The sequence below is a fragment of the Pyrgilauda ruficollis genome, unplaced genomic scaffold (assembly GCF_017590135.1).
Source record: "Pyrgilauda ruficollis isolate IOZ18807 unplaced genomic scaffold, ASM1759013v1 scaffold81, whole genome shotgun sequence".
Lineage (NCBI taxonomy): Eukaryota > Metazoa > Chordata > Aves > Passeriformes > Passeridae > Pyrgilauda > Pyrgilauda ruficollis.
Window position 1 is genome coordinate 6,013 of NW_024530044.1, and position 27,856 is coordinate 33,868.

The 27,856-nt window shown below is 42.0% G+C and overlaps 2 protein-coding genes across 4 annotated transcripts in view; both read left to right on the top strand.

Moving 5' to 3' along the window:
- The first annotated feature begins 1,978 nt into the window (after positions 1-1,978).
- On the top strand, positions 1,979-13,730 carry ZC3H15 (zinc finger CCCH-type containing 15). The gene is made up of 10 exons (XM_041487613.1): positions 1,979-2,172; positions 4,059-4,160; positions 6,798-6,909; positions 8,422-8,574; positions 9,519-9,610; positions 10,689-10,871; positions 11,485-11,631; positions 11,829-11,933; positions 12,586-12,712; positions 12,935-13,730. Exons 1-10 carry the CDS (start codon positions 2,095-2,097, stop codon positions 13,126-13,128), a joined length of 1,293 nt encoding a protein of 430 aa, XP_041343547.1. The 5' UTR covers positions 1,979-2,094; the 3' UTR covers positions 13,129-13,730.
- A 12,463-nt stretch (positions 13,731-26,193) lies between these two features.
- The window catches only part of ITGAV (integrin subunit alpha V), a 49,519-nt gene continuing 47,856 nt past the window's right edge, over positions 26,194-27,856 (top strand). For all 3 annotated transcript variants that reach the window (XM_041487577.1, XM_041487575.1, XM_041487576.1), the window contains exon 1: positions 26,194-26,468. In XM_041487577.1, the coding sequence (XP_041343511.1) occupies positions 26,314-26,468 (155 nt within the window). In that variant the 5' untranslated portion in view covers positions 26,194-26,313. The remainder of the gene's footprint in view (positions 26,469-27,856) is intronic.

The window sequence follows — 27,856 nt, forward strand, 5'->3', positions numbered from 1 at the left end:
CCGTGTGTCCTTCAGGATGCAGCAGATCCTGTTAAAAATGACCAGATAATATTGGCTTTCGCATTTAGGTATTAGCTTCTGCACATTACTATTGATTGTAAGTATTTAGATACAGTACAAATTAGAACTCTTTTTATAGCTGCTTGTTAATATCACATAATCAGCTTAAGTATTGCTCATAGAAATAGTAGCGTGATGAATATCTATGTATTGCTTATAGAAATAATAGTGTGATGAATGCATTGTACTATTGACCTTAGCAAAACACGTGAAAAGGCTTTTGTGTAACCAAGAACAGAGTCAGGCCATCCACTGACTGACCCCTCTAAGTAATAAGATAACCATGACACAAACCAGAACATAGATGACAATTAGAGGATACCACCTTAAATTTGAGGAGGACATACTAAATCTTTATCAGAGGACGTGAAACAGCAGGATGGAGACACAAGAAGAAACAAACTATATTGACCTGATGCACAGGATCTCATGCAGACAAGCCAGAGTGTGAAGAAGCCAAACAAAGGAGTTCCCAAAACATCAGAAAGTTTGCAAGAATGTTGTCTGAAACACGTGTGATGTATGCATGTGATGTAACCATGTAAAGATAAGTTTGTATATACCAGTATGTTCTTTGGCAGGTGGCCAGGAGCACCCCAGCGCTGGATTTTTGTCTCTTACTTTATCCCATGTTAAACTTTTACAAAAATTCTTTAGCCTGCACTCCATTTCTCACAATCTTAAGCATGTGGAAAATCACGCTGCAAAAAGCCAGTGTCCTGGAAGAAGACAGCAGAGTCCGGCAAGAATCAATTTTATTGGAATAAAGGGAGAGAACCCACTGTGCCATACCCCTCTGGGGTCTCTCCAGAGTTTCTGGAGCACACATATTCCTTTAATCCCAAACTCCTTTTCCTCAGTGCCCGAGGCACAGGAAGGTACAGCCTTCTGCATATTCCTACCCGAACATGGATCCTCCCGCATCGCAAGACCATTACAATTAGCTTTAAGCCCACCCCTGGACGAAGAAGTTAATACTCCTAAATCTATTAAGCCCACACATTTTTCCTAGAGTTGAAAAGCTCAGACTGTGCTGGGTTTTGCAACAAACATGACCCGCACACCCATCCTCCCAGAAGCTGCCGGGCCCGTTCACACCGCGGCGCTGTGAGGACACTCGCAGCCCTTTCCCCCTCACACGGAAACCATCGCCTCTGCACACAGAGCAGTGTCCCTTTCCCCTCACACTGAAACCATCGCCTCTGCACACAGAGCACTGTCCCTTTCCCCTCACACTGAAACCATCGCCTCTGCACACAGAGCAGTGTCCCTTTCCCCCTCACACTGAAACCATCGCCTCTGACCAACAGAGCAGGGCCCCTTTCCCGTCACATGGAAACCATCACCTCTGACAAGCAGAGAACTGTCCCTCACGCTCCCTCACATGGAAATCACCGCTGACCAGCAGAGCACTGTCCCTTTCCCCTCACACAGAAACCATCGCCTCTGACCCGCAGAGCAGTGTCCCTTTCCGCTCACAGGGACACCCCCGCCTCTGACAAGCAGAGCAGTGTCACTCTCCCCTCACAAGGAAACCATCACCTCTGACCCGCAGAGCACTGTTCCTTTCCCCTCACAAGGAAACCATTACCTCTGACCCGCAGAGCACTGTCCCGTTCCCCTCACAAGGAAATCCCCGCCTCTGACCAGCACAGCACTGCCCTATTCCCTCACACGGACACCCCCATCTCCGACCAGTACAGCACTGCCCTATTCCCTCACACGGACACCCCCATCTCCGACCAGTACAGCACTGCCCTATTCCCTCACGCCCTTCCCGCCACCGCACACCACGCACCCCCCGTGACGTCACGCAGCTCGCCCCACCCCACCCGTGACGCACATCGCACCGCCTCGCACCGCCCCGCTCGGTGACGCCGCGCGGCGCGCGCTGCCTGCCGGGAGGCGATTGGCCGGCCGGCGGCGCGTTCCCAGCGTGCCCCGCGGGACCCGTTGCGCCTCCGGCGCGTCCCGAGCCCGTCCCGGCCCTGCCCGGCCCGAGTCCCCGAGGGAGCCGCCCCGGCCCGCCCCGCCATGCCCCCCAAGAAGCAGCAGCAGCCGACGGGGGGCAGCAAGAAGGCGGACCAGAAGAAGAAGGAGAAGATCATCGAGGTGAGGAGGCCCAGGCCGCCGCGGCCTCCGGCTGGGCCCTGCCGCTCCCTGCGGCTCCCCGGCCGAGGGAAGGATCACGGGCCCGGAGCCTGTCTGTGCCCGGGTAGCACTGGCTTCTGTGCGCTGCTTGGACCCCGCTGTGGCCGGGACCTTGCCAGGCTCGAGCTATACTGGGCCTGAGCGTGATGTGCCAGCCCTGCTGGGGTGTGTTTTTAACTCGCCCTTTCTCGTGCTCATCCTGGTGTCCGTGTGTGCCCGGAGTGTGTGTGCCCCAACGGCTGCCTGGGGTGTAGGCTTGTGCTTTTGGGGGTAGGACCAGATCTCTCCAGAAATCCCTTCACACCTTATTGATTCATTCAGATTTGCGGTGGGTTCTTTTACAATTTGACCCGTGTGACCAGATTGGAAAAAAAACAACCAACCTGCTAGAGGGGTGTGTGTGTTTGTCTATGCTGAGGGGTGTGTGAATTTATGCTGAGTACAAGCAGGGTAGTTACAGAAATTTAAATATTTTCTTGAATTATTGGCATGAAGGATGCTGCTCAGGTGAAATACCCGTGTAATGAACGTGTACCTTTAAAATGTGAGGTTGTGGCTTGTTGTTTCTGTGGTTTTTGGAAAGGTCAGGTTAGAGCAGTTGGTCTTGTCCTGACACTGGAGTTCCTGAGGTTCTTGCTTAATGCAGCTGCCCTGGAAAAATTCTGTATTTTATTACAAAAAAATATAGCTGAAAGGGGAAAAGCTGACATTGATTGTTAGCCATAGATTCTTATATAAATCAAAGGGACAGGGATTATATTTTCCATGCTGTACTTACAGTGGAAATCAAGTGTGTAAATGATAAATTTTCTTTCCCTTCTAATTGTTTTGACTTCTCCAGTTAGCACCAATTAGCAGAGGAGCTGCTGTTCATAGGGAACGTGTTGTAAGTGAAACCAGCATGAGTCTGGAAACTTGGGCCTGTTTACTTTGTAATTGATTTGTAATATGCTTTTGAATTGTTAGACTCCCAAAACCACATTTGCACTGAGCTATTTCCGCTGGATGAACATCTGTTACTTTTTCCTTCAAGGAGGAAAATGTTGGTATCCAATCAAAGGCATGAATAAGTTTTTAAGGCAGGTATTTCAGTTATAAAAAATAATTTCTGCCTCAGCTACTCATGTGAAAATAAGCTGTTTTTTTGGGTTTTTTTTGTGATTTTTTTTTTTCATAGATTTGGTATAGAAACTTCTCCTTAAGAGTAAAGCTGAAGATACAGAGGAAGAATTGATTTAGGCAGTAAACAGAAACTTCAAGCAGTGGATTTTGGGAAGTAGAGACACCTGTCCAGACCTGCTGTAGGATAAAGACTTAACTTCAGATTTGTACAGTTGGAAAAGAAAAAGCTTCCAATACTTGAAAATAAAAAGTAACATAGAAGAACAGTGATGTATGTTATATAGATGTCTATCTGAATAGTTGAAGATAGAACTAATGAGTGATTTCAGGTACATGGAAGAGAAACCAGCACTAGCTATGGCTAATCAGTTGACCTGTTTTCCTCAGCTGTTCCTTGGGTAGTCTCCAAAAACTTCTTGTCCTGCTGCCTTGAGAGGTCTGAGAGTGCTGTGTGTCCACTCTCACACTGATACCGGGCACAAAGAGCTCTGCTGATGGAAACAAGAGCTCACACAGGGGCCACGTTCTGGAGGTTCTGCTGAAATCCACTTCTGAATGATATGAGGACTCTTAATTTTTGTCCCTAATGTTTCTTGTGTTCACAGAGGAAATAATCTGTGTTTTACTGAAAGCCTGAGAGGAGTGGCAGGGGTGGGGTTTCTGTTGTTTTGATGGTTTGGGGGGGTTTTTTAAATTAATATGGCTGTGTTTATCTCTTGATTTAGGACAAAACATTTGGCCTAAAGAATAAAAAAGGTGCAAAGCAGCAGAAGTTTATCAAGGCTGTGACTCACCAGGTTAAGTTTGGTCAGCAGAATCCACGTCAGGTAAGAATTTGTTGTGGAATGTTTTCCCACTGCATAGTCAAATCATCTTTCACTCTGTGGACAGAAGATCAGGTACTGAAGGAGAAGGCAGTTGAGCTGTTCCTTGCCTCCTGTGACTGGCACAGATCTTGCTAACAGTTGTCATGCTGTAAATGATGTACCTGTGTGAAGGTAGTACAGAGTATGGGGGTTTGTTGGGTTTTAGTTTGTTGTTTGGCTGGCTTTTGTTGTGAAAAAAGAACTACATCCCATCCAAACTCAAATAGTCAGGGTGAGCATTTGTCTCCACAGTGTTCTCATAGTTGCATAATTCAGTTTAAGGTATACCTGAAATGAAATTGTAGGTACTGGCTGTCAGCAAATACAGTTGCACCTTCTTTCTCTTTTTTCTCTTTAATTCCCACCTTATTTGAGAAATAGTGAGCAATTAAAATTAACAAGAGTTGTTAATAAAACTGGACTTGAAAGAAGATGGAAGTATAAACCTATATGTTCTCATTCTTCTACTTACAGAAGTATTTATTGCAATTTTAAGTGGACACAAGTCTGTCCAGTCTCCATCTATTTGGTGAACTCTTTGGTCAAAAAAACTGAAATTTTGGGCTGCGGTGTGCAACTTGGCTCTTCTGTATGATGAAATCAAATGAGATTCAATGTTTACATTATACTCAGTCAGAAAGCATGGATTTAATGAAAATAATCCAGGTCTCTTATTCCTCCAGTGCTTGGAAAGCAAGCTGTTACATATTTACGCAGCTATCTGTCCTGTGAATAAGCCTGTAAAATAATAACATTTACATGAGCTCAGTTCATGATGTCATGATACATTGCTTGCATAACAAGAATGAACTAGGATGGAAAGCCCAACTTGAAAAGTAAAGTTGGTATTTGGGTCATTAAATCTAATACTTTTTTTTGTTGTGGAAAAGATACTTTGATATCACTTCAAAATCATTGGTGTTATTCAAACAGTTCTGAAACTTGTGTGTAAAATCCTTGATCTGTGGCACATATACAAATACCAATATGTAAAATAGCCAGCCTAAAATTATATTATTTCTCAAATTATGGTAGTTACCCACTGTTGGATGTCAGGACCAAATTTTTAAACCTGATTATACCTCTGTTACCTTATAAAATAGCTTTCAGTTAGGATTGTCCCTGAGAAATATTTTTTTTTTTAAAACTATTTTCCTCATGTCATGAGGTTAAAATGGAAATGCTGTCAGAGTTTTAGCTTTGTGGTGGGTCTTTTTGGTTTGGTTTTGGGGTTTTTTTTCTCCTTTTCTGATTTGTTGTTGTTTCTGTGGTGTTTTTATTTCTGTGGTGTTACGTTTTGGGGGGCTTTGTTTGTTTTTTGTTGGTTTGTTGGGTTTTTTTTTTAAGACAAGCTTCATCTTCAAGCTTTTAGAGCTCTGAAGATAAACAAAAGCATTCTTAAAGTACAATTTTCTGTGGGTCTGTGTGTTATTTAAAATAGCATTTGTGAGTGGGAAAACTAGTCAAGCTGCTAATTCCTTTCTAAAACAATCTGGTGTGTTTTTGCCAAGTTCACCAGAAGAACAAAGCTCCTTTTTTAATATTACACTGTATTTTAGAAAATAGTACCCACATCCTTGTTTGTGGTGTTGGTCTCACTGGCTTCCCATAAGGACCAGAGTTAAATCAACACAGAATCTGTAAGGTTAGAGAAGACCTCTGAGATCATTGAGTCCAGCCGTTAACCCAGCGCTGCCTGTTCACCACTAAACCGTGTTCCCAAGAGCCACATCCACACATTTGGAACACTTAGAGGGATGGTGAGCCCACCAGTGCTTGACCCACACTTCCAGTGATGAAATGTTTTGTAAAATCTCATCTAAACATTGTCTGGGGTAACTTGACACTATTTCCTCTTGTCTTGTCACTTGTTACCTTGAAAAAGAGATGGAGCCCCACCTTGCTAAAACCTCCCTTCATTTCTGATCTAAGAATGTTTCTCCCATGTCCTCTTTCATGTGTTTTCATCCCACTTTGGTATAGACACACACCTGCTCTGGGTTATCCAAAGAAGGATGAGGCAGAGTAAGTTTTTTTTTTGTTATACATGCAGTTTTCCTTCCCTGCATGAGCATGTTTTCCTGTCTTTGGTCCTTAGTTAAGCAATGAAATATTCATATGTTGAGTCGATCCAAGTTGAAATTATGTTCTAAATGCGCTTCCAACTTCTGTGGACAGATTTCCTGGAATTTCTGCCTGTTGTATAGATCAGAAGGAAGAGCAAAGCAACATGTAGGGGACTCAAGAGAGGCTTTTTTTTTTGTGCAGATCTAGAAGTAGTTGCACTGCAAAAAGAGAAATTTCAATGCCTCTCATTGGCTTTCCTACCAGTGAAGGTGCAGTAGGGGTCACTGTGACACTAAAGGTACCTGCCAGCACCTCTCCTCTCTGGCAGATTTACTCTGCTAAATATTTTGCTGTCCCTCCTGTGGGACAGGCCAGTAAAGGGCACCACCTGCACACACAAGAGCAGCAGTTCTGAGCCTTGCAGGCATCACAGGTTGCTCCATTCCTGCCCTTGTAAGCTGATTTTGAATGATTGGCTGTTTGAATGTGCAGTTTGTGTGGAGTCCTGGCATACTGCTTTTATGTTTATAGGTTGCTCAATCAGAAAGTGAGAAGAAATTAAAGAAAGAAGATAAGAAAAAGGAATTGCAAGAATTAAATGAGCTCTTCAAGCCTGTGGTTGCTGCACAGAAAATTAGCAAAGGTATGACTAACAGATTTCTCTTAATTTATGTTTTCTTATTCATGTAAGTACTTAAGGTATAGTAACCCTTCAATAACCCTTCAATAACCAGTTATTTTAATGAAATAGATGTGACTATTTCCTCCTCCATCTAGTGTGCCAAGTATTTTGTCAGTCATGACTTGACATTGTTTTGGGAAGTCTTCTGGGGTCGGTAGATCGTTAGAATACCAAAAGCTACATTGATATTGAAGATACTTGGCTGTGTTCTGATTCATCAGTTAGATACTTCTGGATGTGTGTCATGATTTTAGTGTGTTTGTGATGGTATTTGTTTAAAACAGCCTGTTTCCCCAGGGAAGTGTGAACATCCAAAGAAAGAATATAAGATCATCACTGTTGTCTTAACAGAAGACTTGTACTCAGATCAGAACAGTAAATACTTTCCAGTTACTTGTATCTGACCTCATAATTAGCAGTAGCATTTGGTTTGGGTCTCTGTTGAGGTTGGTTATTCAACAAACAAATTTTGTGATGTAACCAAGTTTTTACTGACCAATCCTCTGGAGTTTATGTGAAATAATTTTTGACAAAAGAGATGTGATTTACACATATTTGAAGTAAACCTGATATTTACTCACTGTGGCACTGATCAGCAGCCAAGGACACTTTTCTGTTTGTGACCTGCAGCTTTCCGTATAAGTTTTCTCTAAATCAAGCAGTTTTTGACTTAGAGTTATTTCAGAAAACTAATATTACCCAGATTTTTAGATTACATTTTATACAGGTGTTGCTGTACATACTGAAATCACTTTCAGTCAAACCAAAAGTGAAGCATCCTGTGAAAAACTCAACCCTAAAATCTTCCATGAAAACTTAATTAATACAAGTGAAGTATTTCTGATTTAGTCATGTGTCATAAATAAACTTAGACCTGCTTCTTTCATTGCTAATGACCTCCTGATGGTCAAATGATTCTTTAGTAGGATGATTTTTACTTGAACTGTGGTTAGGATGATTGGATAGTTCATACTAGAACAGCAGTTGCTTATTTTGGGGTCTCTGATCAGCCATTTTCTGTTATTAAAGGAGGAAAGTGGCTTGAGTGAGTGTGGGTTAAATTACTGTAATTTATTGTAGTGTGTTGTTGATCTGCTGGGAAAAGGCTGACATCCAGAAGATGCTTTTTACTGTGTACTAGAGGCAAGAATAGCTTCATGTATAGGGAAGAAGTTGCACAGAATGATCTCTCTGATGTATTGTAATACACAAATGAATAATTTGCTCAGGCACACCATATTTATTTCTTTAAATAGTTCAGTGGCAGCTCTGATACTTAATGTAAATTCCACGCAGTAAAAGTAAATTTGGCAAGTTCAGAACATGAATTATGTACTTACCATGAACACTTCAAATAAATTTCATTTTTAAAACGTGTTTTCGTTCTCTACTTATCGTCAGTATTCTCAGAATCTCTAATGTATAACTTTTGCTTAAAAACAGTATTAAAATATAAAAACTTCCTTCACTCAGGTGCTGACCCAAAATCTGTAGTTTGTGCTTTCTTCAAGCAAGGTCAGTGCACTAAAGGAGACAAGTGCAAGTTTTCTCATGATTTGTCCTTGGAAAGAAAGTGTGAAAAACGAAGTGTCTACATTGATGCAAGAGATGAAGACCTTGAAAAAGGTATAATAGTTGAAGAAAGTTACAGCTAAGCTATTCTGATTCTGAAACTGGAATTTTAAGTTTAAGTGTCTTCTGTATTGTGGTTATGATCCTGAAGACCAGTGACTATGGCAGTGTCATGTATTCTGTCATACAAGTTGCAAGTTGAGCAGTATGTGACCTTTCTTGCAGTTGCTGTTTCCCTCTTAAGCTCTGTACAAGGGAAAGAGGGAAGTGCAATGAGCAACCAGAGTTGCCTTCCAGAACTGATACTAATGTTTGGCCAAATGTCCAAGTTCTACACTCAGGGGTACTTGGGAATTTTTTCTGACTTTCTCTCCCCAGATGACTTGTTGGCTAAGTACTCTGGATTTTACTTTTATTTAGCAGGGATTAGAGATTTTATTGAACTTGGTTTTTTCACATTTCCTCATGTCTCAGTCTTTATTTGAATTTTAGCCTCTGTCATCCTAAACGTATGTGATGGGATTCCACAGATTCACTGTTAACGTTGTCATTGGTGATTTGCTTCTTTTGGTGGAAGCTTCTTTTAACTTTAACACAGATAATTTGGTATTATCTCTTCCAAGCCTCAAGTTAGATTAGCTGTGTTTCTGGATGCTGCCCTCCAACCTTCTCTTTTGTTCAGTTGTCTTGTTTTTCTTCTTTTCCCTTGTACACACTCCGTGCTGTACAGATGGAATGACACATTATTGAGTGTGTTTAACTGAAAAACACTTTATGCATTTCAAAATTAAAATTTCTGGGGCTTTTGAGGTAATTGTCTTTTGAATGCCATAGGAGTTTGAAAACAGTATTTTAAGATCCTAAATTTATTTTCCCTTGTATATGCTACTTAAAGTGTAAGAATTGCCTATTAAAACTGTTACTGCGCAGAAGAACAGCTTGCTGGTAGTGTTCAGTATTTGGATTTTTTTGTGAAACCATCTGTTGTCTTTTTCTAGATACAATGGATAACTGGGATGAGAAGAAGCTGGAAGAAGTGGTGAACAAGAAGCATGGTGAGGCGGAAAAGAAAAAACCCAAAACCCAAATAGTATGTCTTCTTTTCTTTCTTCCTTTTTTTTTTTTTTTTTTTAATATTGAGCTCTGCTAGAAGGAATTAAGTGCAGTGCAGTCTGGCATTATATGTGTTTTATCATGGTGTAAAAATTCAGAATGGAATATTATAATAATAATGTTCTGAGTAGACGGCTGGTCTGATAGTATTTCTTGTAATATCTTTAAAAATTAAAAAACCAAAACCACAAAGAAAACCACAACCCAACAGCTCTTTTCTGTCCATACAAAGTTTTCTCATGTACATTACAAATGGATATTAGGTGAAGTGCTTTATAGAAATGTTCAAGGTTTCAGCAGTATATCTGATACTTCTTAATTGCTTAGAAAATCCCAAGTATTGTGATTAGTGAAATCTGTTATTGCAGTGACTGTGCTATGTATTGACTTATCTATGTACTGTGTGACATACAAGCATTCTAAGTGTTTAAATTTTCAGCTAATTTATGAATTGAAAGTAATTTGTAATTCCTGGGCTCTAAGTTCAACAATATTTTTTTAGTTCTGCACTAAATGGCATAGTGGGTTAATCCCGCTTTCATTCTTTGGGACTATTTCACCTCATTTTCAATACCAAGCAATTAAATAGTCTATTGGTACAGCCTAAATCTGCAAAAGTTAAGCATTGCTGTGGTTAAATATAAACTGTGAATTGCTTGTTAAGGTCCAAGGATGGCATCTTTACCTCAGGATCGGGAGCTGGAAGGTTTAACAACATGCGAGGCAGATGCAATTTATGTTGTTTAAAGCTGCACCGATGTTGGTGAGCAAAAAGAGATGTGCTGCTGGTTTTACAGAAGTGCAGAGTTGCCAGTCTTCTGTCCTCTTGTCTTCTTTATTTGGGATCCTATTGAGAGAGAAAAAGCTGTTGACTACATGAGTTTTAGATACTCAGTTGCGCTACATTGTCAACTATTTTAAGTAGCAATGCATTTCACATGTTCCTTCTGTTCTGCGCACCGCTGACTTGGACTGACTGAGTTTTTGAGATTTTGAGTGTAAAATGCTGGGGATAGAAAGAGGACACAGTGCTAACAACTACTGTTTTTATACAGGTCTGCAAATACTTCCTTGATGCTATTGAAAACAACAAATATGGATGGTTTTGGGTCTGTCCCGGTGGAGGAGACAACTGTATGTATCGCCATGCCCTTCCTCCAGGCTTTGTATTAAAAAAAGACAAAAAGAAAGAAGAAAAGCAAGATGAAATTTCATTAGAAGATCTAATAGAAAAAGAGGTAAAGTTGTTAGGTATCTTTTGGTGGTAGTTGTTTTCATTACTCTGAAGAGACACGTAAAAAATTTGCTGATTTATAATAAAAATCTATTAGATGTTTTTAGAGCTGTATGAGCGAGGGCAAAGGATGCAAAGCATTGTTTCATGTTTTTGTTTAGAAACTATTACTTAGTGAATAGAATTAACTATAGCCGCATACTTCCTGCAGCTGTTGCTACCCTTTTTTAGGAGGCTTCTATGAACTGCTGTGTCTCATTTATCCATTACAACTGCTCCTGTGGCTTTTCTCATGCCCAGCTCAGTGTCTCCTTAGCTCTCCAGTGAGGCACTAACATCAAGAGCACAAGGCCTTCTGAAGGTGTTGCTGCTCTGCTTCTTTCTGTCACCATTGCTTGGCAGTGTCACTTGAGCAGAGCTAAGCTCTTGTCTTTACTTTTTCTCCTTCACTTTTCCTATTGATTTCCATTCCAACTCATCTCACTAAGTGGAAAATCCCATGAGCGACTTGGAAAGAAGTGTTTTCAATTAGTTTCTAGAAAAGAGTAATTAAATATGCAATTTGTTGTAGCCTTTGGAAAGAGTTTCTAGCATTAATCATTCTCTTTTCTGGACAGCGTGCTGCCTTAGGACCAAATGTTACCAAAATTACTCTAGAGTGTTTTATTGCATGGAAGAGAAGAAAAAGACAAGAAAAAATTGATAAGGCTGAGCAAGATATGGAGAGGAGGAAAGCAGATTTTAAAGCTGGCAAAGCATTGGTGGTAAGTTTTACGTCCAATTCTTCATGTAAGAAGAGCAAGTAAATAAAGTTTTGTGAAGAGGTAGCTGGCCTGAAATTGTTTTGCTTATTATTACTGTGTGTCATTTTTGTTTACTTTTTTGTGATTTGTTTGTGGTTTTTTGTGAGCAGTATAAATTCCATGAAGTGATAACTGAAGGTTTCTTTTGCTGTGAATAGATTAGTGGACGTGAAGTATTTGAGTTCCGGCCAGAGTTGGTTGATGCAGATGATGAAGAAGCAGATGACACCCGTTATGTTCAAGGAGCAGGCGATGATGATGAGGTAAAAGAAACAGGATTAAATCAAGGAATGTTTTAATTGCATTCAAGTTTGAAAAATGTCAGTTTGAAAGCCCTTACAATGAAATTAATTGGCTTGGTTTTTAATACTGCCACAGAGTATATTTTGTCAGAAGGTTACTGCTGAAGGTGACAGATGTTGTAGACTGTTGTATTTGCGTGGTCCCTCTTGGCAGGAAGGAATGATGAATCTGACTCCATGTTCTCAGGCTCATTTATTATTTTAAGATACTGTATTATATTAAACAATACTAAACTAAACTATATTAAAGAATACAGAAAGGATACTTGCAGAAGGCTAAAAAGGTAATAATGAAACATGTGACTCTCTCTCTCCAGAGTCCAACACAGCTTGGCGCTGGTTGGCCAATAAATCAAAACAATTCACAGCAAAAACCAATGAAACAATCACCTGTTGGTAAGCAATGTCCAAACACATTCCAAAGCAGCAAAACACAGGAGGAGCAAATCAGATAATTGTTTTCCCTTTTCTCAGAGACTTCTCAGCTTCCCAGGAGAAGAATCCTGGGCAAAGGGATTTTTCAGAAAATATGAGTGTGACAGTAGACATCTTGCAGAAGTGAGGATTTTTGTGGAAAGGTAAATCATGCAGAGTATCTTGGTTTATTTTCCAGACAGAAGACCCTGTGTGCATAAATGATGTAGATTTGAACCTGTATGTCCCCAAGGCAGTAGAGGAGACTGGTATTACAGTGGCTAGTCCAGAGAGATTCAGCACATACACTTCAATAGAAAAAGATGGTAAGTCGTTATTTTTTCCAACCTGCTTTCATAGTTGATTATCCAGACTTGCATATTAACCAGGTACATGCAATTTGGCCAGTATAAATCTGTGTGAATTTCAAATAAAGTAGTTTCTTCTTAATTTCAAAATTTGAAAGCATGTTTAGTAGTATTGTGAATTGAGTTGGTGATTAAGAAATTTGTGACACTGAGATGCCTAAGAATTATGTTTTTTTTCAGATAATAAATTAAGTGAAGCTTCTGGTGGTGATGTAAACAACAGCGAGCAAAATGATTTAGATGAAGATAATGATGGAGATGGGGAATTCGAAAATGGAGTCATTGATGCAGTTCCAGTTGATGAAAATCTGTTTACTGGAGAGGACTTGGATGAACTAGAAGAAGAACTAAACACTCTTGATTTAGAAGAATGAATTAAAAAGCTCCAGTGAGGAATTAAACCTATGCGGAAACTGACTACATTTTTTTCTTCTTTTTGAATAGAATTCTTAAACAAGATGTTTATGGTTATGCAGCTGAATAAGATGGGCACATGAATGTTCTTCTTCAGGAATGTTCTTCTTCAATCTCATCTACTCCAGTCTTGGCTATGCTCACAGTAAAACGTTCAGAGTAGTTCAGAATTACCCGACAGCTGAATTTGCAGACAGTGAGATTCAAACTTCCAGCTAAGAGTAGGAAGTGTAACTGCTTTGCCAGTATGCAAGTGGGCAATTTGATATCAGGTACAGTACAAAAATCCAAGTATACATTCTTCACAAAAACTGCATTTTTATTAGTGATTGTTTTGATTTAGAAACTGCCTGAAGTGGTTTTTAGGCAGGGTACTCTAATGGAGCTGATGCAGATTATGCTTCTTTAAGTGGTGATTAGCTTTATTTGATCAGCTGGATACTGAAGACTGTGAACTGATATTTCATACAATACCAGTACGGTGCCCTCTGTTTAAAATGTTTTAAACTTTCCCACCACCTTTTGCCAATAAATCTGTAAATAAAAATCATCAACTTTAAAATACCTGTGTTGATTTTTCTCTGTTAAGTTAGGATATCATATCAAACTGTAAAGAGCTGGGTTTTCTAATAGAATGGTAGATGTTTTTCTCTGCAGTATTGATACAGAAGTGATGGTGTTGGCTTCGGTTACATTTGGGCTACCTGCCATTACAATTTTTTTGTCTACTCTTGATGCAGTGTAAAATTCAGCAGCCAGCTTTTCTCCCTTGCTGTTCTTATTCCCTGCCCACCCATTAACTGATGTAATACCTGCTGTACATCACTGACTGCTATTCCAGTCTCATTCTCTCCCCACTGTCTTTTGTAGATTAGTGAAGACTTCAGGCTCTGCAGAGCAGGGATGTTACAGTCCAAAACATGCCTGTCATCCCTTTGGTGTCCTCTAGATAACAGGAGGTTGTACAGGGGTAAGTTGCCTCAGGTGCTGTACCCTGCAGAGTGCACTTCATTCAAGTCACTGTGTCCTTTTCCAGTGGATTGAGTGTCTGCCACAAAGATTTCTCAGCAGTGGTGCTTTTCCAGGGGGCTGCTCCTCCTTGCCATAACTCCCCGTGGTGTCTGCCACACTCCTGCTGTACTGATGATGCCCTTTGTATTGATTTTTCTAAAGCTCTTAAATCACTACTTCCAGACCAGTAAGAGTTATGGCATTGTTAGTGAGTTTTCCCAAACTGCTTTTGGGTGGTAATATTAGCTTTACTGGTTATTTCTGGCACTGCTGAGTTGACTCCTGAATGCTATTTCTAAAATAGCAGACTCAGAATTGTTGGCCTTTTTTGGGATCTTTGTGGAATTCGTTTTTTCCTGTAGGAGCAAGAAGCAGTGCTTGGGAGAAAGAGGCCTACTGAAATTGACTTCTAAATGTAAGTGTTTAAGGAAAAGCTGCACTATCAGATTGAAATATTTATTTATGCAGATTTTTCTCCTGTGGCCATAAATAAACAAGAGTTGATGGATTATTGTACTATGCTGGCCAGCAATAGAATACCTGGCTGTCAGGACACTTAAGAATGCAATTCATTTGAATGTATGTTGCATAATTTTTCAAAGTTGTATATTTTAAATGGGAATAAAAGTAATTTAATCATTATCAAGGAAGAAAATGTCTATGTTTTGTGTCTTAGGGGTTGGTTTCTTGTATATAATACTCACTTGATAATACTTATCTGTTTCACTGATGTAAATAGCTTAAATCTTTGCCAACGGTTTTGTTCATTTTACTTGAGTTTTACAGTGAAGGAATGTCAGGGTGACTCATTAATTTCAGCAAATAAAACCCTGATGGATAGGCAGAGAGTGCCTGTGTGCTCTTTTGGGTCTAAAAGGATGGTTGTGGTGCACACCTCCTTTGTACAGGTGTCATTTAAACATTCAGACAGTCACCTTGCAGAACGCTGAAACCCACTGAACATCTGTAAGCCAGCTGAAGAAAACCTGATTGTCCTAGGCAGTAGCTGTTGACAGATGACTTCACGTGGGCAGGAAACAATAGCTGGCTGTCCCTGTTTGGTTTTCACTCTTTTTTCCTCTCCACTTACTCTGGCACAGCTCCTGGCTGGGCTTCCTCTGCCCACATTTCCCACCATGAAAGCAGAGTGACTGCTCTTCAGGAGCCCTTTGGCAGGGGAGCATTCAGACTTCTGAGGGTGGGGAACCCTATGCTGCTGTGTGTTCCTTCTGCTTTCACAGGGGCTGCTAAAAGTTCTTCATCATTTAAAGAGCCTTGGATTTGTAGCTAATGGGGTTTCAGTCAATAAATGCTCAGTTGGAAATGAATGCCAAGGCATTGCTTTGGGTAGATGAATTATTGATGTTCAGGAAATGAGCAGTGTGATAGAAGGGAGTTCACTTGGATGTGACGTCACTAAGTTGTTCTTACTGATGCACATTTCCTCTGATAAATTACTGATAACTCCTCTGAAATTCCTCCTGAAATTACTCTGATAAAAGTCAATGAGTCACTTCTGGAAGAATGAGATGCAATCTCAATGCAAAAATAATTATATCTTCATTTCAGTGGCTACTCAGTCTGTATGGGTCAAAAATACAGTATTTCACTGTTAAAAGAGCAGGCAGGCTCAGTGCAGGACACTTGCTGTCTTGAGATCAGGCTGTAAAGCATCATAAGCCAGGTCAGAAACACCTTTGCAATAAACTTGCCTTCTATCCCTTGCAGCCTGGGCCAGTGTTTGTATCACCCTGTGTTGCTCCTAACTTAGGTGAGCACTAGGTGAGAAATGCAGCTGTGGCCTGAGCAAATCTTGAGGGAGCACAGTGGTGTAGCACTGCCTTGAAAGCACCTTTGGTACTGGATGTGTGTGTGGACAAAAGCAGTGAAAGGTGCTGCAGTAAACCCATGCCTTTGCTTCCTGGTGTTGGCTGTTGTGGGAGTAGTGTTGGTTGGTTCTCAGTTTTGGTGTGTTTCAAATCCCATTTCAGTCACACACACACAAACTGTGTGAACTGCTGAAACTGGTTAGCTTTAAATTCTTTGAAGTTCTGGGAGTTTTTTAAAGCCTGTGTGGTTAAATTTTATGCTTGCCACTGCTTTGTTACTCACAGCTCCCTGCTGGTTTTGGTAATGAACGCTGTTCACGAAGGCCTGGAAAAATATTTAGCATTAACTGCCCAGACTGACCTTAAATATTACATTATCTGTGAGTTGTTTGTAATAGAAGTGTTGCCATTTGTTAATGGAAAGTGCCCCCCAACTGTTTTTATCAAGAGGAGGCTTTATTATTGATAAAACCTGGGACCAAGCAGTGGTACTTAACTTGGCAATTTAGTATTCTCATAATAGATTGTGTTTGTTTAATGTGTTGGTTACAGAAAGAATGTACACATTCAAATCAGTTTGTTTTTATTAATGCTTTCTTTCACAGTTTAGTTGGATGTGGAATAACAGCTGTCAAAAACTGTGTTCTGAGTGCTGAATTCAAGACATTCTGAACGCTAAATTCTAATTCTTTTGCAATGCTAATGCCCCTTTTAAAAATTACCTGAGTGTAGTAAGTAATGCAGGCTTAATTTTGGTAAGCTTATCTATCTTGCAAATAACATGCTTGGAGGTTTCATAAACATCAGTTGTTATTCCTGTTCCGTGTGCTGCTTTGTAAAAACCTACTAAAACTGCAGAGTGTTTAAGCAACTAAACTAAAAACCTTACAAGGCTGGGTCTTTCTTTTCCTCACAGTGAAATTGTTACAGCCCTAAGCTGACAGGAAGGGATTGTTCTCATATGCAAATTTCGCATACATATTCACCTGAAGTGTCTCAGGAGCAATTAGGCCCTGAATAATATGAATAAGAATAGAACAGAATTGGAAAAATGGGATGTGGGAAGGCCAGAGGAGCTGCAAAAACCATGTAACAACAGCTGTGCTGTGTCAGACCAAGGGACTGTTCATGGCACTCCCAAAACAAGACACCTGAGGAACAAAGAGGTGGGATAAGGACAGGCCTGTGCACTGCTCAGGAGCACTTCTTTTACAGAGCTTCCAACAATTCCTAATCTGGAACATTTCCTCTGCTAGATGGAGCCTGTGGGGCCTTTCTCTTCAGAGTACCTTCCCTCTTTCCCCCTTAAATCCCTCTACTTTCCAGGCAACTTTTGGAAACTCGGGAGTTGCACACCCCTGTTACATCTCGTTTGGAACATGACTCCTGCTAGCTCGGGTTCTTCCAGGAAGTCCTATCCTGTGCTTTGCTTTGACTTCATGCCAAACAGAGAAGGGTGGTGTAAAAAGAGAAGCTGATGCCTTTCAGTTGTGAAGAACACAATATCTTAATGTACTTAAGTGCTAGAAACAGGTTTTTTTTCAAAATTCAAAGCTTTCTCTTTACATACTTAAGATTTTTGCTACAAATGGGCTTCTAATAAGTAGAATCTTTTGTGAAGCCAATGCTTCATGAAGCATTCGAATGAAGTCTTTGCTTCTGGTTAGGTACCAGGTGTATTTTTTGGAGCTGTGATCACCTGAAGTGCTTTTACTGTGATATGTGCACATGACCCTTTTCTTTTTCCCCCACACTGGTATTGCAGGCTTAGAAGTGACCTTGGCTTTGCCTGTCACACTTAGTTCTTCCTTTCAATGGATGCTCTGTCTTTTTACAGAGAGCAGCTGTTGCTGGTGTTAGCAATAAGGCCAAGATGTTTTATTCATTTATGATGTTAGAGCTCTGATATGTGACCACAATAGGCTCCTTTATAGCACATTATTGAAATGAATGCCAAAAATAATCAGTTCTTTCAATCATAAAATAGCAGCAGCAGCATCTCATCTGTGTTTAGGGAAAGAGACCTTGGAGGTAATCTCTTTATCTTACATTTGTGGTTGAAAATGTGGTGTTGTAATACATTTGGACCTAAATTTGAGCAAGGCTGGCCTAAAACTTAGAGGCATTCCCTGAGTTACCCAATCAGACTTCGGAAATGAGACAGACTCCTAAATTAAAGAAAGAAACCATGGAAAAGAAAGCATCACAGCATTCCTTTTGAAAAGGAGAAAAGCAGAAGCAATCCTGAAGGAAAGAGATGATCAAAGGTTACTATAGAAGGTTCCCAAGGCAAAACAATGTTCTTTGTACCATCAGCCATTAGGGAAATGTTCTGTGGAGGCTGCATCCTTGGGCCTGTGCATGAATGAAACTGTCTGTCAGCACTTAATATGGGTGTAGCACATAGCCGGCAGGAAATCAGCTTATAACTTTTATTTCTCAGGCTTCTACAATACATTTTGACAGGATTGCTCTTCTAGGAGAATTTTTGTCCTCTTCATGTTCCAGCTCCGCTTCTGTTTCATTCCATGGTTTCCCTTGTGCTCTGTGCACAAGGCAGGCACAGATGGGATCAAAGAGGATGTGGTAGTTTGGTCTCTGCACAGTAATCAAAATCCATTGCAAGCTCTCACTCACTGTTTTCTATCAATCTTAGTGATCTCTGACATGACAGGTAGTTTAGTTCTTTCATTTGGGAGCAGTAGACTGCTTCAGAAAAAAATGGACTTCCACTTCAAAAATTCCGTAGTTGCAACTTAATGCCTCCTTAAAATGAGATGACAGCCAAGTTTCTAGGTAAGAAACCTTTAATTTCATTCTTCATCACTTTGTTTTGCTGTCTTTTCTCTCTGCTGAGTATAAACACAGGGGAAGGGAGGCTTTTCTGACTGACCTCTCTAATCCATATCAGCTAGCCCAGCAGTCCTTGTGGAGGCAACTGCTGCCTTCTCCCTGTGGGCATGGTATCCTCAGCAGTGTGCCTTCCTAACATGACTAACATTTCCTAACATTTCAGGGGTTTGTTTATCAAATGGAGACAAGGAAGATTAGGAAAGCTGGTCAGAAGGAACAGAGCAAAAATTATTTCTTCAAATGTCTGACAGACTGAAGTCAAAATTAGAGAGAACTATAAACTGTAAGGGTCTCACTGTTGTGAGCTATTTCCTTGAATGAGCACCTGGGAGGTGGCAGAGCTGCACTTTGTCAGCACTATCAGCCCTACACCATGAGCTCTTCAGTCGTTTTCTTGTCAATGGAAGTCTGTATTCTGTACATGGCTGTTCCCACACAGTGCCTTCCACACACAAATACCAAGTTCCAGTTCTGCACAACAGTTGCTGTACATGAATAATTGCCCATTCTTTGTATATAAGGGCAGCCAGGACAAGTGGAATGAAGAATCTTCCCCCAAGAAGACAAAAATGGAAGAGCTTCAATGTGCTCTTTATTCAGGGCATGGAAGTGTCTGTAGTTTCCACCACTGATAATTGTTGTCAGCATTAACTTCTGTTTGATAGATGCAAAAATAGTTCTTTCACAGCTGGCACTCTGCTGGAGTGACCCCTGGCAATGGCAAGCTGATGGCTTAGAAGCAAATAGGACAAATTTGAAAACAAACCAAACATCCCCAGCCCTCACTGCCCTGGCCAAACCCTCTTTTAGAATGGATAAAGGCCTGATTATGTCTTGGTCTATGTTTAGTTTTATTGCTTGAGGGAAGTTGTTGTTATGTTACTCAACAATGGCATAGTCACCAATGTACAGTGTTTTATAAATAAGGGCATGCTATGGTTTAATATTAATGCCAGACAGGACAGGATTCCTTGGACACAGAGGATCAAAATATCATGGCTTCAACATCAGAGTGAGGGTGAGTTGGGGTTCTTTGGGCAGAAAGGGGCATTTCTGCTGAGGGAAGAGGGAGGAAGTTTGAACTCCGGGGCATGCTCTAAGATGGTAAGGTGTCTTCTGAAGGCAAGAGGCTGGAGCTGATGGCTCAGCTGGTGCATCAACATGGAGAATGCCTGGGCTCAAACACTTGAAATGCTTCTTGAGGCACAAGGGGAAGGAAATATCTCTCAGTGTCAGATCATGTTATCACCATCTTTTAGTGCTTTTGTATCTGAGTAAAAGAATATTCAGAGTATTGGATACAAAAGAACTTGTCTCTATTCCTCCACTGCCTTTCAATCCTACTTGCTCGGCATCCTGTTATTATTTTGTTATCTAAGTCTTCAACATGTTTAAAGTCTGAGCTTGTTACTAAGAACAGAGAGCCTGAAGAATTATTCCTTTCCCAGGGAATTTGAAAGTTTTGAACTTGTTTTTGTTCCAAATCATTCAGCAGGAATGTGGAAGCATTACTGTAATACAGGAGCACTGGAGGACAGATGCTTCAAGGCAGATGTGGCATTATGTGCCTGGAATGATCAATTAAAAAACCAACAGACTGCTCTGTGAGTCAGAGCCTTGTTAGATTCCTTTGAAAATGCATGTTGAAAAACACCACAGAAAAAAATCAGAAGTATACAAACCCAGAAAAACTAGAAAGTGGAAAGATTCAAAAGTTGTACATAAGAAGCTGTCATTTGTACTAAATAGGAGATGATTTACACTAAAGAAAGGGATAACAATATCTCAGGGATACAACAGGAAGCAGTGGTCTCTGGTATTTCTGTATAACCAGAAGCAGTTAAGAATGTAAGAATCCTAGGAAGTGCCTCTTGTCATCTGGAAATTTTCCATAAATGGAAATAAACCAGAAAATGACCCATCCTCTGTGCCTATAGAGCCTGTGTGAGGGGAAGTGCTCTGTTTCACTTTGTCCCAGCAGAATACTGTTCCACAAGAATTTCTGCCAGACATAGGCACTTCCACTTTCTAAATAAAACCTATGTGCACACTTGCTATGGATGATGGACTCAGCAGAAATGACAGTACCTAAAATAGTATGAGAACAGTGGCAGGCAAAAGAAGGAAAAGATTCTTAGGATGGAGATTAAGATGTAATGATGGCAGAATAAATAAATCTCTTCCTCACCTTCAGGGACCTGCATAAAAGCAGCAGGTTCTAGAGGGTCTTTGTGAATGTAAAAAGATATATTGAGTTAAATTTCATGGCATCCAGCAAGCAATGGACCTTCCTTCCAGGAAAGGCAGAAAGAAGTGGAGGAGAGAGTGATGAAGAGATGGGAGAGATGATTCTTTGTTTAATCCAGTGTACTGTTAGCACTCCTGTACTCATTGTGACTGCTGTGTGTTTACAAGCTTTGCTGGGTACAGGCAGAAAGGTGGATTGGGGAGAAGTGCAGCTCCAGGTGCAGTTTTGGGTGATGGAATTGGCCTGTAAAGGAACAAGTCACTGCAGGAGGAACTCACATGGAAGCTGGAGCTTTCCATCTCATGGGCTGCACAGCTGCTGTGCCAGGTCAGACATTTCAGTGGGAATGGAGAAGCAGAAGTACAGAACTTTCATTCACAATACACATATTCCATGTGAGACAAGTGCACAGCCTGTTGATTTCAATGCTTCATCTCTTTTCCCACTCTAGGAGCACAAAGCCAGTTCCATCACGCTCTCTAGATTAGCAAATTCTCCCCATCCCCTTCTGGAAGGCTTTCCTGAGACCTTTCCCACCAGAAGCCCCAAGAGCCCCATATCTCCCTGGCTTTCTCCTGGGAGCTCTGTCACTGTGATTACCCAAGAGCACTGCACTCCTTCTGGGATAGGTGTGGTGACTTCCCAGGCTTTTCCCTCTGGGCTGGTGTGTTCCCACACCCTCTTCCTTAACAGAGTAGGGTGGTACTTAGCTTTTTGTCTCTGTTACATCTTCTATATGCACGCATATTATGAAAATATTTTCGGAGAGATGGTGCAGAGAATACTGTGGAGCTTGTTGTTTGGGTTTTTTCCTGATCCATTTCTCCCCACATTGCATTATTTCCTGTCAAAGTTTTTGTCCTAGGGGGGAAGTACTCTTTAAAAATGTCTTTTAAAAATATCTAAGTCTTTGGGGGTGTTACTGAGCAGCATCTGGATTTATTTGTTTGGTAATCTGCTGAAGTGCTTTGTGAAGCAAAGTCTGAGTCACATGTGATTTATAATGACCAACTTTGTCAGACTGAAGAAATATGAATCCTTGGGTAAATCAAGCAGTGCTGTCTCTGAATTAGGCGCTATGAAATCCTAATGTTTAAATAAAAGGCCTGGTGAGTAATGAGCACTCTATAAAACACGAAAAGGGAATTACAGAAAGACTTTGACTAACGCCGGAGTAACACAGCTATCAGTATTGAGCAAATCAGAAAAAAACCTGGTACAGAAGACTTTGACTAAGGCTGGAGTAACACAGCTATCAGTATTGAGCAAATCAGAAAAAAACCTGGTACAGCTCACTTCCTTTTGATCTGGGGGATCTCAGCCTGGGTGCTAGGAGCTGGGTTAACAAATGTAGCCATACCCTTGTTGTGAAAGCATTGCCCCATAGCCCCGGGCTAAGGACAGCTTTTGCTAACAACCCAGTGAGATTTGGCTGGTGGGAATTGCTCATAGGAGCAGTACAGCAAATCAAGCCTAAACATTTCTAGTGGTTTCCTCGTGTTTTACCACTGAATGCTTCCACAGTTTTCAGATGTAATGTTTGATTTTTCCCAATGAATAACAAAGATATTAATATTAAACAAAATAGAAATAAAAAGGCAGAAACTGACCAAAGCAAACTATTATGTGAAGTCCATCTTTTACTTTCTTTTCTATTACCTTGTTAGAAACTGACTTCTTAAAAGGTCTGTTCAGAGCAGCTAAGCCTCTTGGAAAGTCCAAATGTCTGGATGTGGCACAAGAGCAAAATATTTACTAAAACTCTCACATCGATGAAGGCTTTTCTGGGACACTAATAGTTGTCTGGATGAACAAATGAGTGGTGATCCTTTCTTTGCTGCAGATATTCATTCTGCTGGTACTGTAAAGCACTGAATCCACATAGAGGCTGAAGTTTATTACTTACATACAGGACCCCTTGCTGGCCCTTTGAAGTAGGACCACAGTGGTTTGCACGTTTGCAGTTTCTACTGAATTGTGGCACTTTGTCCATTTTTTGCTGCTGCCTTTCATGTCATGAGGTGGAGACTCAAAGGAGAGACATTCTGAAATATTGTTATGTTCCAGGCTGGACACTCAGGAATAGCAAAAAAACCAATACCTGCCTACCAAAAGTGCTTTGCATCTTGCAAAGTTTAATTCAGCTGCGTTAACAGCTTGTTGTCTGAATAAAAACTAACAAGACCAGTAACTGATAGCAGAAATATGAATTTGATCTGTTGGATAGAGTTGGAGTCTTTAGACTCCAATCAATTCCAAAATAATTATATGCTGTTTTGAATGCAGACAAAAAGTTTGGTGGCTTGGAGGGAATCTGAGTCCTGCCTGCTTCTCAGTTGTTGATTTTCACCGCTGGATATCTTAGTCTGAGAACTGAAAGCAACAGGTAACAAGTAAATATGGAAACACATAATTAACTTGTTTACATTCTGCAATATGATCTCATTGGCTGTCCCTTATCTATTTGTTAGTCATGCTGAGAGCTAAACCAACGAGGAAAGAAAATCACATCCTCACTGGGAGGGTGTTTGCTGCTCTACATAAAGAGCAAAGTCTGGGTTTGACTTTCACTCTTCTGTCCAGGATTCTGTCAGACAGATACCTCAATAGCTCTGTCAGATACCCTGTCAGCCAGGGCTATACACAGCCCGCTCGATGCAAGCAATGGAATCAATAATTCAGCTTCTCCTGTAACAGAAAGCACTTTCCCTCTTTTCCAGTAAGATTGCCTTTGCTTAGAAGTGCATCCCAAGCCCGTACACTTCATTCTCTTTTCCCACGTGGAGGCTGGGGGCTGTGATGCCATACAGGGAGCTGTGCCTGGGCTCCGGGGCTGTCTAGACGGGTTGACTCCGCTCGTGTTGTGAATTAGGGCCAGACAGCAGCGCCGCCGCTTCCGCCCGCAGCCCGTGACTCAGCCCTGGGAGCCTCAGGGAGCGAGAGGAGAGCTCACCTTGGGCAGCCCAAAGGGGCACGGAGCAGCTGCGAGAGAACAGCCCTCTTAAAGGGAGGAAAGCCTTTGGGATGAGGGATGAGTACCCCTGACTCTGGGCCGCTCCTATGGACTGGCTTTGCAATTTCCGACAGCAAGAAGTGCTGCACGGCCAGTCCCTAGGAAGCCAGAATTGATCATTTGGTAAAAAAAAAAAAATCTAGTATCTTAAAGAGAACTTATCCTTCACTGCTTGTGTGATGTTGTAAGGTTATACAGTCCCTAGGAAGCCAAAATTGATAATTTGGTAAAAAGATTATACTATCTTAAAGGTAACTTATCCTTTGCTGCTTGTGTGGTGTTGTAAGGTTATACAGTCCCTAGGAAGCCAAAACTGGTAATTTGGTTAAAAAATTCTAGTATCTTAATGATAACTTATCCTTTGCTACTTGTGTGGTGTTGTAAGGTTATACAGTCCCTAGGAAGCCAAAACTGATAATTTGGTAAAAAAATTCTAGTGTCTTACAGATAACTTATCCTTCACTGCTTGTGTGATTTTGTAAGGTTATGCAACCAAGTAGAGCAAATCAATCCTCCTTTTCCCTAAGTTACTGATCAAAGTACTCGTAAACCACTCTTTTAGTTTATTGCCCTCTTTACTAGAGTTTAGAAACTTATTAACTCATCTGCAGTTTTGCTTTGATCAGGTCTCTAGTACAAAAGCTCTGATCTAAGGTAGTAAATAACAATAAAAGTAATGTGGAGTTTGTGTTTGTTTGGTTGGGTGGTTTCTTTTTAACCTGTTGAGGAGGCAGCAATGTTAGAAAAATTAGCAACAAGTATCATGTATAGGAATTCCCCTTCTTGATAGAATTTTTAAGAGGCTTCCTGAAGAAATTATAATTAATAACAAGAACAAGTGAATGGAACACAGGAGTAGCTGGTGGCTATTTGGGTTTTCCTCTGCTTATTGTAGAAATATTTTTCTTTTGGGATTCCCATTAGACTAAATCAGTCCCTTGGTAAACATGGTATTTTTAACTTTTATCCAGTGCTTGAAACTTCATTATTTGTTCTGTTGCTTTTTATCATGCTCACAATGAGGAAAGCAAAAAGTTTAGACTTTTGGTGTCAATAAACTCCAGTCCTGTTATATATTAAACATTCATATTAAAATATTAATATTAATATTAATTTGCAGAAATTAATATTTTGCATTAATATGAATTATTTGCTCTTTGTAGGTGTTCAGTGTGTTTTCTTTTACCTGAGAGACTGCTATACTCAGCAGATGTTGAACTCTTATATTGGCAGAGGAGGACGAGGCTACAGCCAACTGAGCCAGGATGATAGTGCTAAAGTGTTATTAGTGAGAGATGATACAAGAGCTACAAAGTGCAACTGAAGGGATTGGAGCTGCACGGGGCGGTTCTTCCCCAGGTGGGCAGTGCAGGGGTGCAACAGTAACAGAGATCTCCATCAGGGAGGATTTGCAGGTTCCCTCTTCCCAGCCTTGCACCTGCTGCTCGGCATTCCTGTGGCTGGGGAGAAGCTGGGATCCTGGGATTTAAAATGACTTCATTTAATAGTCTATGTGTTTGAAAATCAGAATTTTCTTCCTCCATGGCTGGGTCCACACTGGCACTCCATTGTTTGCTTAGCAGCTTTCCTGAAAGACTTGTTCAGAAAGGCTTCACCAAGCAGACTTGGTAAGACCTCGCACGGACGTGTCCCCCTCTTCAAATTTCTAGCAGTCCTTCATGGGATGGTACAATGGTTTGGGTTGGAAGGGACCTTAAAGACCATCTCATCCCACCCCCTGCCATGGGCAGGGACACCTTCTCCTATCCCAGGTTACTCCAAGTCCCATCCCTGAACACTTCCAGGGATGGGGCAGCCTCACTTCTCTGAACAACCCGTGCCAGGGCTTTACCACGGTCACAAGAAACAATTTCCTTGACCTTGCTCCAGCCTTTAGCTCGTGCAGAGATAAGAGTGGGATGCCTGGAGCGAGCCCAGGCAGCGGTGCCGGGCTGTGCCGGCCGCTCCCGGCGGAAGAGAGCGGCGGCCCGGGCGCGGAGCGGCCAGGGCCCGCCCCCGGCACCACATGATGCCGCCTCTCCTTCCTGCCGCCCCCGTCCCGGCGAGAAAGGGGAAGTGACTGCGCCGCGCTCCCCGCCCCGCCGCGGGAAACGCGCGGCCCCTCCGCCCCCTCGGCGCGGGGCCGGCGCGTCTCGGCAGAGCCGCGCCCGCGGAGCAGCGCGGCCGGGCCATGGCGCGCCTGGGCGTGATGCTGGTCCTGCTGGGCGCCGCGCTGGCCCCGGGCAGCGCCTTCAACCTGGACGTGGAGCGCCCGGCCGTCTACTCGGGCCCGGCGGGCAGCTACTTCGGCTTCGCCGTGGACTTCTTCGCCCCCGACCCCTTCTCGTAAGTGCGCGCCCCGCCGTGCCCCGCCGAGCCGCTCCCCGCGGCGCTGTCCCGGCGCGGGGCGGAGGATGCGGAGCTGCCCCCGCTCCCTCAGCAGCCGAGCCGGTGCCGGGCGGGCCGGGGCGGCTCTCGGAGGGGACGCGGCTTTGCTCAGGCCCCGGAGCGGGGATGGAGCCGGCGCCGGCCCCCGGCGGTGCCCAGCAGGGACCGCTCCGCATCCCTGCCCCGCCGGGGCGGCTCCGGCGGCCGGGACGCCCTGGCCCGGGAGCCAAAGCCGATCCCGAGCGGCCGGCGGCTCCGGTGGGACGGGAACCTTGTGCTGCGGGATTCTCTGCATAGCCTGGTCCCGTGCAAATGGTGGTGGTGGTAAATACAGTGTGGAAAGATGTAGTTATGGTATTTTGGTTCCTGAAGCTGTGTCCCGTGGCATTTCAGAAGATCTGCTGTTCTCTCTTTGAGTGTGCTTTGCGGGAGTGCTGTGTTTGAGTTGTGGTGAGTCTGTGCGAGTCTCCAAACTGCTGAGGAGTCTAGAGAAGGAAAAGTTCCATGTAAGCACTCTCCACGTCTGCTTCCTGAATATGTTCCCGTTTCACGTTAAAGACTGGGCAGTGTGTAGTCGCTGTTGCGTTTCAGACCTTTGAATCCTAACTGAGTCTCTAACTGCACAGCCTCGGTGTTGCCAGAATGAATCAGGCTCTGGCTCTGAAATGCGGGCTACAGTAATATCCAGCTTTTGTCGCTTTCCCCCCACTCCTCTCCCATCTTAAGGGCTGCAAGATTGGAAAAGCTGCTGGCTTTCATCCTGCTGAAGGGATATTCTCTCTCCCCCGTTAATCTTTAGCTTGTGAAACTTTATAAGCAAATCGTACAGATATTGAGCAAGACTTTCTGCAGTACATCATCTGGCTTTGTTTGCATTTTTTTATTACCTGCATATATTAGAAGCCATCCTGTCTTAACTTGCACATGTTGCACCATCTTTCTCTGCTATCTTAATCCTGTAAGTCTTGGTACTAAAAGAAAAAAAGCTTCTATTTTTGTCCCGCCCTTTATTTTTAAGTCAGCATGTGTGGCTGCAGATTTATCAAGAGACTGGTAAATGGATGTAATAAACTTTCTTCCTTGCTTTCTGATAAGGAATTATGTGACACAGCTCTCCATGAAATCACTATTTGGAACCTTTCCATTATTTTTATAAGAACTATTGACCTCCAAGTGCACTGCTGTTAAAGAAAACAGTGTGGTTGTCAGGCAGCATGAAAAGCTTCTGTATATTTCAAAGGGAATTCTCTGCTTGTTTGGTTTTTTTGGTTTGTTTTTGTTTTTGGTTTTTGTTTTTTTTTGTCATCACTAAATTTTGTTTGTACCTGCTAACCTAAACACTTTAT